The sequence below is a fragment of the Maniola hyperantus genome, chromosome 4 (genome assembly GCF_902806685.2).
Source record: "Maniola hyperantus chromosome 4, iAphHyp1.2, whole genome shotgun sequence".
Taxonomy (NCBI): domain Eukaryota; kingdom Metazoa; phylum Arthropoda; class Insecta; order Lepidoptera; family Nymphalidae; genus Maniola; species Maniola hyperantus.
In genome coordinates this window covers 15,565,569-15,578,076 of record NC_048539.1, presented here as the reverse complement: position 1 = coordinate 15,578,076, position 12,508 = coordinate 15,565,569, and the positions used below count along the sequence as shown (strand labels likewise).

Here is a 12,508-nt window from a genome sequence, read left to right as displayed (position 1 = left end):
TGTTGTGTAAACTGACAATTTAACTCGCTTATTATTATTGTAAATTATTAATACGTAGACCATCAATGTCACTGATTTTATTATTGTAAATTGGGTGTGTCAACATACCTTTTGTCAACAAACCTAAAATAAATAATGATTAATATTAAGATCATGTGATAGTCGATATCCGCCTTGTTTGCGATGGCAGTGTTATAAAAGTACCCTACCTCGACAGAGAGGGGACAGTCTTGTATCGACAGCCCAGAGCAAACACAGCGGACCTTACTGAAGTTAAGTATTCTTATATTGTATTATAATGTAATGTAATCATTTGCCTTTTATAGGTTACCTGTTGTAACTGTGTACCAAATATGTACCTACTACTTTACTCAACGTTCTAATGTTTTAAAAGATGTGTGTTATGGAGTTTCTTTGCCCTTTCTTCTCCATGACTAAACACCTTAGCGAAATGGGTGGTAGATTCATTTTAATATAAATAGATCAATGCTGAATAAATACAATTCAGTTATTATTCGACTTGGTTGGTTTTACTTCTGTATTTATCACCTACCCTCTTGTGCTATTTATTTTATACATTGAGATAAAAGTAAACACTAGGTTGTTAGCTTCTAATTATTATAGAAGCCTGTTTAGATGATTAGGATTCTTACTTTGAAATAATACAGCAGATGCTTTGCTTTAATTTTAATTACTTAGTATGTGGCCTTACCTGACAAAAGTACAACTACCTACATTTCAATAATTGATAGATGATAACTTTCATTAGTAATCATTGGATTTAATTTATCATCACTATTAAAGCCCACTGTCTTAACTTCTCTTCTTTTTATCTAAATCTCACACAGGCGATAGAATTACGGGCCACTGAATAATTTAATACGAGAAATGATTGATACAACAATCACACGTGTTTAGGGATACCATGCCTCTAGGTTTATTCGAACCTGTGCCATTTAAATCCAATCAAGAAAATGATGTTGCAAGGTTTTTCTATAAATTATAACTATAATATACCTATAACTAAGATATCCAATCTAATATCCATACTAACTAATCCATAGTAATATTATAAATGCGAAAGTGTGTCTGTCTGTCTGCTAGATTTTCAGTCCATCCATTCAACCGATTTTGATGAAATTTGCTATGGAGATAGCATGCATCCCGGGGAAGTACATAGACTGCTTTTTATCCCGCAAAATCAAAAAGTCCCCTGGGATTTAAAACACGGGAAAAGCCTAAATCCACGCACACGATGTCGCGGACATCATCTAGTTAACTATAAATATTGTTAATATTGCTGCTTACCTCCAAGTTTACCTTTTTGTTCTAGGTGCCGATATAAGTAGGTAGGTACCTAGTTCGAAAAAAACTTATTATCTGCTATATTACCACATAGACTTTGGTTATCCAAGGTGCTAGAATGAAGTGTTGGAAGAGCCCCACTGAGTGGACATCAAATGAGCCGTAGAGAGTCCTAGACGGCGGGCGGTGGCGCAAGACCGTGGCGTGTGAAAGTCTCTACAAGAGAATTATATCCAGCAGTGGACGTCTATAGGTTGATAATTATATCGTGTAAATATCCAGCAGTTAGTAGGGAAGGTTAAAAGTCGAATACTGAAAAAAACTGTATTGTTTTGGCCGTACTGCCGCACTCAGAGTCACTAATCGTTACTTAAAATTGAGTTAAAACGAGACAGATTTATGTGAGAGATATAGGTCTGCCTCGTTTTAACTAAACTTAAGTAACGATTAAGCGACTCTGAGTACGGCAGCTAGATATCAATATGGGCCAAAATATTTGACATCATATCACATGGTTGCCCTACCGGTAATCAGAATCGTGCTAGTGCGATTAAGCCCTGAGACAGCCGCCACAGGACCCAACAATTGCTCAGCGAGCGACGATTTAATCAAGACTTCCTAATAGCCTTTCTTCATTAAATCGTAATAATGGATAATGGACACTTTTTGTCTGCGGCGTACGGGGCGGGTCGGTAGATGAACGTTGTAATTTCTGTACTATCCGGAGCTTTAAGTTTTACAATATATTATAGAATAGAATAGAATAGAATGTTTTTTATTCATGTAAACTTTTTAAAAGTGCTTATGAATAGTCAGGTAGTTTTAATTTACCACTGGTTCGGAATGCCGTTCCTACCGAGAAGAACCAGCAAGAAACTCGGCAGTTGCTCTTTTTAATTCTTAATTTTTCAATTTAGGAATTAAAAAGAGCAACTGCCGAGTTTCTTATTTTAAACTAGCTTATGCCCACGACTTCGTCCGAATGGACTACACAATTTCAAACCCCTATTTCACCCCCTTAGGGGTTGAATTTTCAAAATTACTTTCTTAGCGGATGTCTACGTCATAATAGCTATATGCATGCCGATCCGTCCAGTGGTTTGAGCTGTGCGTTGATAGATCAGTCAGTCAGTCACCTTTTCGTTTTATATATTTAGATTAGACTTTGTTTTCTCGGTTTTCATCTATAACTAGGCCCGCGCCCCGACTTCGCACGGGTAACTTATTACAATTTTCGTAGGGATCTCGAATTTTTTTGAAAATAAAATATAGCCTATGTTACTGAGGAATAATATAGTTTTCTACTGGTGAAATACTTTTTGGTGAAAGAGGAATTTTATGTAGTAATTGCCGTCACGGGCTTCAGACTATAGCCTGTACGCGGAAAGTTTGTATAGCGCTCTCTGTTATGTAATCCCATACAAATGATAGGACCAAAAATCTTAGTGGGCGCTAACCATTTTGAGACACCAACCAATCACAAAAGAAAGTATGTTTTCTGATTGAATTTTGAATGTTTTTGAAAACATTTTCGAATTGAATATCGAATGTTTTTTGAAAACATGTTTTGATTGGTTAGTGGCCCCGATTCTCTAGTCTCTCTCTAAACTAAATTTAGAGTATCTGCATCCTTTTCTTTTTACTAATGCTAAAAAAGGAACGGAACATGACTTTCACATTTAAAGACTCTAAATTTTAGTGCACAATACAAATTTAAACAGTAGGTTCGCGAGTGCGTGCTAAAATCACGGGTTTTACCATCTAAAAATAAAATTCAGAAATGTCAAACTGCTTCTGTCCTTTTCATATTATAATAGTATAGCAAGAGGGTGCGAATACTATAAAATTAGGTTGTGCTTAGAATCGGTGCCATTGGCTCAAAATGACGCCAACTAAGATTATTTGCTTTATCATTTGTATGGGATTACGTATTAAAGAGAGCGCTATAACTTCTTTCTGCGGAGAGACTATAGTTTAGTCCATTGCTAAAGCTGCCCCTGAGCATTTTGTATAAAGCTTGTAATTCAAGCCGTGAGCAAAGCATCATAAAGAAAAAATATTATCTTGGTAATTCAGTCTTATATTACATACATAACTGGTGACAACCCGTACTAAAGCTGTATACCATCTATCTACCATGAGACTGTAGAGCCTCACATTTCACAATGGCTCAAAAATATATATAGGCTCTTGAATGAAAGTCAAATGCAATTTTTATATACAGATTTATTACAATTCGCATACACAAGAACACGTCATATAACAGGTTCACAGTATATTTTACATTTATATACAAATATTGTTAAGGTACGTAATTCTGCCGCGCAAACTTTAGCTAAAGGAATGTGTGGGTACAAATAAAAAACTTTTTCTAAAGTTCGGGTTAATTAAAGTATTCGCTGGGAGGTGCCTTAAATAATTTGATGGCAAACATTAATATAAATAAAATAAAACAATGGAAATCAGTTTATTGCTTATTTTTTCACAAGGAACGAACATAAAATGACGAGGCGTTTATTTTTACAATCCATCCATACTAATATTTTAAATATAGGTATACATACATATATACCTAATATAATGCCAGTTTATGCAGTATCTACCCATTTTGACGTAATTTGGTACAGAGATAGCTTGCATCCCGTAGACATGGGCTTTTTTTTTGTCCAGGAAAACACGAGTTCCCCATGGGATTTGTAAAAACCTAAACACATAGTCGAGGGCTTCTTAGTACAGAGATGGCTTGAATCCCGGAGACTGTAGCCTATATACTTTTGTCCCTCAGGATGTTAAAAAACCAAAATCCACGACGACGAAGTCATCATCTAAATCTCATAAAATTTTGTTTAGGCTGCCTTACATGGACGCGGTAGTATCTATCAGATAAATGCCACATTATAACAAGTAGGTTATATTATTATAAATCGTTAAGAACTATAAAAGCACCTTCTAAATATTATCACAATCATCTAATTTCGAATCAAGAGTACCCATAAGATTTTCGGCTACCTATATAATATCTTTTCAATATTTTGTATTAAATACTTATTACACTAACTACGGTCTACGATTGATTAATATAAACATCGAAATTACAATAAGCTTCATCTATTTTATTTGTTTTTATTACAATTTTACATTATTGTTATATTATATACATTTAAAATATACTATTGTCACGTTAACAAAATTACATTGTCAATTAATCTATCATATTTTTACATCTTAATGCAAATAAAATGCAAATTAAGTTACTAGGATAAAATTAAATATAAATATTTATATTATTTCAAAAAGTTTCGTGAGTCCATTCAAGTAGGTATATTTTAACTTTATATTATTTTAAGATGCCTTGACGTAGCGATGGGCGATTGTTGCGAAAAAAAAATCGAACAATTGAACAATCGATTGTCGATTTATTAAAAAAAAATGAATAAAAATTGAGAATCAATAATTGTTAAATTTTTCGATTGTTAAGTCTACAAATGCGGAGGCCACGGTCTGGAACGAATAAATCGAAAATCTTGATTAATTGCGCAATCACGTTCGATTTTCGATTCATTCATCGTAGCGCGCTGTGTAATCTTTAATTGTTATCGAATTATAACAACAATCGAATAGTTCGATTGTTATTAGAATGATTCGCCTAACGCTATCTTGACGTAGCACGAAACACAACAATGACTATTTAATGTTGTACACTTCGCACAAATTATTCCAAAAGCGTACCTACGAGTAGAGTATGTACAGAGCAGCTGATCACAAAATGGCGGCGAAGGCTCGTTCAAAATGGCCGTCCGTTCTGCGGTCGTTCAGGCAGCTTTGGCGGCATATTAGGCATCGGGCGGCTATTAACACATTAAAATAATATATTAATAGAAATAATAACAAAATACAATTCTTTTTATAATTACAATGTAACTATTAATAACAATAAAAATGTTGAAATTGTAATAATAAATCACAGTGCAATAATAAGCCCCGTGTGAACTGTGAACTAACCACTATTATATGCAGATATATAGCGTGGGCTTCAATCCATAGGGGCGTATCTTACCTTACTTTTCAGGAGATACAAATAACTAATTTAACTTTGTTGTAGTACGTGAAAAAGCATTTCATTACTTTCTTAAAAAGTAATTTAACTACCATTACGATTTTGAGTCTGTCTCTCACTATAACACTTGAATGGAATAGCATTCGAAGAGAAAATTCGCATTTTTGTCCCTACGCCCTGTGGTTTGAAGCGTGCGATGTTACATTGGACGGCACAACATGCAAAAAGCAAAAAGAGGGTACGATACAAAACTGTATACTAATTAATATATGATATATATGAGAAAATTCTAAGGACCGACGAAAAACCATTACAACGCAATATTTATAGCTTTTCAGAAAATTTCTTAAACATGCTATCTAAAACCATAAATAATGCATAAATTTTGCAAACTCACTCGCCATATTTGCTCTGTGTCAACTGTCATACAACATGTCTACGTGTCAAAAGTACGGTTCACCCTTAAAATAAGGACTAAAATCGTACTTTCGACATGACTGTTGACACATAGATCAAATATGGCGAGTGAGTTCTCAAAATGTACGCATCATACTTTGAAAACTCGTGGACACCGTACATTTCTCCTGTTCGAAATAGCAATGAACTTACAACTGAATTCATGCATAATAACCAATTATTTTAGGCATGCTATTATAACTTATAATAATTAGGTGAACATATTTCAATAAGATTAAACAAAAAACGATTTTTTATATACTGTTTGCCTAACAAACATACATAATAAATAATAAAACATGTTTAACTTTTATTAATTTTATAACGCCTTTCATTTTATTAGGTATGTAGTACACGCATAATTAACCTTAAAAAAACATATAAATCAGAAGATGCTACAAACATTCTATTTTAACAATATGAGAAACTCTGCCCTTAACAAAAGAAATTATAAAAACATCAGTTTTATAATCTTATTGAAATATATCGTTATATTCAAATTTCGCTTACCTAATTTTCTGCGGAGTATTTTGTTATATTTTATTGTTAATTACATAAAACCTTTTTGGATCAAATCAAAACTCTTTAGTACACATATAGCCTTTAATTATTCTATTTATACAGCATAAGATTAACAATATTCATAAACTATATCAAATCCAACAATCTCTGCCTATACATTTTTTTCGATGACACTAACTCTATTAACAAGAGAGCAAAACTATGATGTGATTCGATTATTTTCATTTAAATTTCAGTAAGTAATACAAATAAGAGGAATGAGATGGCTAGAGCGTTAATTTTGCGTAGGAACTGTATACAATGACGTCATAATACTACTTTAACAGACAGTCAGTATTTTTTAGAAAAATATCACTTAAAAATTGAAGCTAAGCAACGTCCGGTTTAATTATAATAACTTAAAAAAATATATCTTTTCATGAATGAAGACACTGCGTAGCTAATGAACGATTAAATGTTTGGTCGTAAAAATGTATCACACAAAATGTAAGAAAGCGTGAATTCTGTGCGATGACGATAATTCTCAAGATTAAAACTCTATTTATTTTTAAGTAATACGTATTTTTAATAACGATTTCACAGTGTATCACCAATGAAACATTCTAGTAATTGACCAAAGATATTGCCAATAGCAACAATATAGTCCGTACAAAATGACTTCTCACGTGCCATTTTAACTCTATGGGTCAACTGTCATCTCAAAAGTAAAATCGTACTTACATTTGACACACAAATTTAAAATGGCACGTGAGAAGTCATTTTTTACTCATTATATAAGAGAACTGCTTTGGTCTAAGCCATTTTATAAGTACATTTAATTTTACATACAAATTTTGTAAAGTCAACCGTTGTGATTAATACACCTGTAATACATGTATGTGTATACTACAATAATAATTATATTGATCCAAAATTTTTAATATACAATAACAGACAAGCTTGAATAATTTATAGTGATCGAGTAAATGCATTAAATTCATATTATCATGTTAGGTCACTGCGAGAGACGGAAAGACGAAGTTTGAGAGTGCTATTCCCTAAGCTACTAAACACCTAGACACCGAGGTGAGAACATGTTGAATTCCGCTACGCAGCTAAAACTACGAAAGAATCGTCTGGTGCAGTAACGTCAACAAACATATTATTGGTCCAAGATCCCAGTGTCGCTAGACGTTACTTATTTCTTGAGAAACGAAATGTATGTGATAGAGTAAGTCAAAGTCAAATGATTTATTCAAAATAGGTAATTAATAACTCTTTTTGATGGTCAGATGTTGGATTTCTAAGATATAGTGGTGATAATTATTACGCAAACTTAAAACTAAAGCTACGAGGGTTCCAACACGCCCAGGTCTGAGTAGTGTTAGTGTGTACTTTTATCGTACGTATATTTGCTAGTTTGCACCGAGGGCCAATTTGAAGATATAATTACTAAAGGTACGTAAGAAATATTTATAATATTTGTCTGTCAGTCTGAGTGTTGATTTATATCTATTTTACCTGAATATAACAATATAAAAATTACGACTCAGACCAAAAGTAAGATTATGTTATTTTCCGCGAGCTTTATAGCGTCTGGCGGAAATTGTCTGGCAGTATTGAATATTAAAAAACAATCTTCTGAAAACATACATAAAAATCTACACTCAGACTTTAAGAAAAGTGGGTTATGTTTTTACATAGGTACCTTTAGCAGCTGATACCTATAAATGGGCCCTGTGCACAAGGTAGCAGATATGTGCACATTAAGAGCACACACTAAAGCTACTCCATCCCACACATTTTGTTTTTCAGAAAAATAAGTAAGGTCTGGCGGTTCCGGGATTCCGGGTTCTCTATATTGAGTCTTAAGAATACAACCCTAGCAAATTTACAAAACAATACTATGATATGCATAGTAATAAGATCATCTGATGCAATCCGGAATGCCGTGACGTCATACGAACAACTATAATATTGCATTATCATTCATACACTTTAAGATGAATCTTCACAAATGTAATCCATATATTGATGGCTTAGTTCAACAGTTCTTGTACTAATGCAAATTATTGTGAAGCCATCGATATCTAATCTAGATAAACCGCCAATCTGATCCATACATTTCATGTCAAACAAAATAGATATAGACATTTTTACAATAAAAACATGCCGGCCAATCCCAAGAGTACCTATATAGACTATGTATGGAACAGTAATTATGAAAATTCATCTTAACAGCTTAATCTGTACAATAATTAACCTCACAAAATAAACTTTACACTATCCCGATATAAAATGGGAATCTTCTTAAATACAATCCAGTAAAGTATCAACATCGTATATTTCGTAATAATATCCTAAAGCACTGCATAGAAGTTATTCGCGATTATTTAATACTGAAATTTTTACAGTCATTTATATATTTTTAATAACAGAATCCAATAGTTTTGGAGTCCCAGACACTAGTTTTACATTTAAACATTTAATTAATAGAAAAATTAATTGATGCCAAATTCAATTTAAAACCATACTGTGCATTTTAATTTTTTATACACCTATAAAAAGCTATAAGCTAGAGATCCAGTTGTGTAATTTTAAAATCACTTTTCTATACCCAACTAATAATAAACGAAATTATGTTCTCTCATTGAATTTCGAATGTTTTTTGAAAACATTTTCGTATTGAATTTCGAATGTTTTTGAAAACATGTTTGCGATTGGTTGAGTGTCTCAAAATGGTTAACACCCACTGAGATTTTTGTCTCTATCATTTTTATGGGATTACGTAACAGAGAGAGTGCTATACAAACTTTATTCCGCGGATAGGGTATAATAACGTTATTGACGTATATATATCATGATAGGTAATGTAATATTGTGTTTGTTTACTATTAAATAAGTCAATTTTAATAATTTCTCGCATCTCTAACTGTTACTGAGATTTTTGTCTCTATCATTTGTATGGGACTACGTAACAGAGAGAGCGCTATACTAACTTCTTTCCGCGTATAAGGTATGGATTTTGCTCGTAAAGCCTTGTTTTCCCCATCGTGCATAGGTGAGTGGCGGACCATCATAGTGTCCATACAAATATTGTACGAATGTGCATCCCATCGTTGTTTGTCCTAAACTTAATATCCCCAATGCATTACGAGAAATTATATTTTATCATTAACACTATGGTAACATTGTGATATGGACATCACATAAGCTTCGTGCTGCATAATCAAAAATAATTTTATTCTATCTAATAATAAATTGATGTTATTCAATAGTAGGTATCCCTTAAATAAAATGATACATTCGTAACATGTAAAGTGCAACTAAACTAACGTTAATAACTATAAATTAAAACCAATAAACGAGAGCGAAGTAAAATTAGACATTTTTGTGATTAATGCCCACTTGCACACACAATTTTTTTACGCTGTCACTTTTTGGCAAGCGCAATATGTTCTTGCCAAAAAGTGACAGCAACAACAAAAGGACCCCGGGCCTAAAGTATGAAAGAAATGTGGTTTCAGTTAAATGTCCTGTGATTTTGATATGTTATGGATTTCCGAGTTTCCGAGTCCCTTTCAGAGTTTCGACTGATTTTTATCAAAATCCCAAACTTTAGACCCAGGGACTTAAACTTTATAAGTTTAACTGTCCTTCTGCAAGTGAGCCTAAAAATTAAAAGAAGCACGATATTAAGTTGACAAACATAAGCGTAAAATTGACGTTATAATGTACATTAAGAATATTAGATATTAATTAATTATTAATAACACACCTGTTACGTTTTAAAACAAAGTTAGACAATACAAATTTTAGGGCGTTAGGCGAAAGCACGCTCTCCAAAGTATTGATCCTTTTCGGTTTGTTTCTTGATACATTTGCTTAAATTCGATTATTTGGCAACGTTATTTTATCATTGTATTTTAAAGGAATAGTCCGTATAAGGTGTGTCTATAATAATCTGTTTTCGTTAATTAAGTCTACGAGACATGGTCGCTAACTATGGACCTCATAAGAATGCTCAGAGTCACTCAGCGGGTGATGGAGAGAGCTATATTTGAAGTTTATCTCGTGATGAAATCCTAAATCGGATCCGTGGGAGAACCAGAGTAACCGGTATAGCTTAGCTGGTTGTGAAGCTAAAGTGGCAACGGTCAGGGCACATAGTTTGAAAAACCGATAGACGTTGGGCTCTCAAGGTGTTTAAATGGTGCCCATGCACCGGAAAGCGCAGCGCTGGAAAACCCCTCATTAGGTGAACAGACGAGATCACGAGTCACTGGGAGCCGTTAGATTCAGGCGGCGCAAGACCGTGGCGTGTTGAAATCCCTACAAGAGACCTATGATGTCTATCGGTTGACGGTGATGAATTCGGTTTAAATCATGTATTTCATACTTTTAAAAGTTACCTATGTTATAAACAAGTCTGCAAAGTGTAGACAGTGTCATTGAATAAGTATCGGCAGTCTACCCTATATATAGTCTTCTTCTTGATTCTTATAATTTATTGATTATTCATTAAATCACTTGTATCACTTGAACAGATCAAAACAGACACATTAAGGCCCTTTTCTGATTAGTCAGTGCAACATCGGTGCGACATCAGCACGCTTGGCATAAAGCGTTCCCGATCGGTACAGTAAGTCGCACCACTGCTGAACCGACTACAGAGAAAAAAATTATATTAAAAAAAAAAAAACAACCATTCGTTTAACATCGTTGTATGGTTACGGCAACTGCAAAGCACTTTAGTGTATGTCTATGGTATTGCCAATGTGCCAAGAAACAACCCTCAGATCGAAGTGCACAGGTCCAGAGCATTGTATTTTTTACTTGAATTTGGCGAAGGCAGAGCTGAGTTCGTTGATGGCGGCGTTGGTGACCGCCTGGCCGACCGCCTGGTTGATCTGCTGCCGCATGTGAGGGGGCAGCTGGTTCATAGCCCCGACTGCCGCGCCCGCAGCCGATCCCGGTCGCCTAGTATGTATTGGTTTAAATTACATTCAATTCCCTAGGAAATGCCTGGGATAAAAACAGTGGTACTAATTCTGAGCGCAACTAAATTTTAGAGTATTCGCATCTTTTTCTTACCAATGTAACAAGAAAAGGACAGACAAACCTAATTCAATTTAGAACTGTCAAACCTGGTGACTTCAGGTGCTAGTGTTTTTAAAGTAGAGTGCACTAAAATTCATTTTTCGTCCCTTTTTAGCAATATTAAAAAGAAATAGATGCAGATACTCTAAATTTAGTTAAGAGAAAAACATCTGAATCGACTCCAACGATTTATCATAAATCAGTGATTTCTAAACTTGTTAAAGGTGCGACCACAATTTTTTTTAAATCTATGAACAAGCTCGGCGTGCATTGCCTTGCGACTCGCGCGCCTCGTATTATACATACTCTATATAGGTACAATATCAGAAATTTTCCCGAAGTCACAACAACAGCTATACAACGTTTCTACTGTACTCATTCGGATGAGAGATGCGCGAACGCATAGACAGATAGAAAACATAATTTTTTATATTTATTTTATAAATTATACACGAAATAATTCAGTGCCACGAAAGACACAGCCAGTTTGATTCGAAATGATTTCGAATAAACCTGAGAATCGTATATATAGATCGTAATAATATATAAAATAACGAAGGTATATCACAATACCTATTAGCAGCGCGGGTCTTATAAAATTGGCCTCCGGCTATAATATATTGCATATATTATAACAATACTAGAGCAATCGTCAAACCCTGGTTAAAACATATAAAACAAAATGTGCTTCTAAAAATTATTTCTATATTAAATTGTACGTAAGCGGGCATATTAAATTGAGGGGAGTTTCTATCAGAAATACGAAATATCATAGTGATATAATCAATTAACGAACAGAAATCCACCGACGCGGTTAGTCTATAAAAGAAAATTTCTCACAGCTTCTCTGTAAGATGTTTCAAAGTAATGTAACTGCCATAAATACACAATAATAATTTAAAAAACCATTGCAAATTGTATTCTTACAGGGTAACTGTGAACCAAGTAATAACAAATTTCTTGGTGTATCTTTCTTGTTTTAACACGGTAAGTAAATTCCATCCAAAAAGCGATATTATATACCGACTTCCATGTAATATGGTGGACCACTTATTGATTCCGTCACACAAAATGGAGGTTTCGTATCAA

At 33.8% G+C, this 12,508-nt stretch overlaps 2 protein-coding genes across 5 annotated transcripts in view; one reads left to right on the top strand and one right to left on the bottom strand.

The window, feature by feature from the left end:
* The window catches only part of LOC117997127 (uncharacterized), a 103,663-nt gene that overhangs the window by 10,795 nt on the left and 80,360 nt on the right, over nucleotides 1-12,508 (top strand). The window lies entirely within an intron of this gene.
* shi (dynamin-1 shibire) overlaps nucleotides 3,514-12,508 on the bottom strand; it is a 50,440-nt gene continuing 41,445 nt past the window's right edge. For 2 of the 3 annotated variants that reach the window (XM_069498091.1, XM_069498090.1), the window contains one exon: nucleotides 3,514-11,299. In XM_069498091.1, the coding sequence (XP_069354192.1) occupies nucleotides 11,152-11,299 (148 nt within the window). In that variant the 3' untranslated portion in view covers nucleotides 3,514-11,151. The remainder of the gene's footprint in view (nucleotides 11,300-12,508) is intronic. The other variant, XM_034985598.2, reaches the window with a different exon arrangement.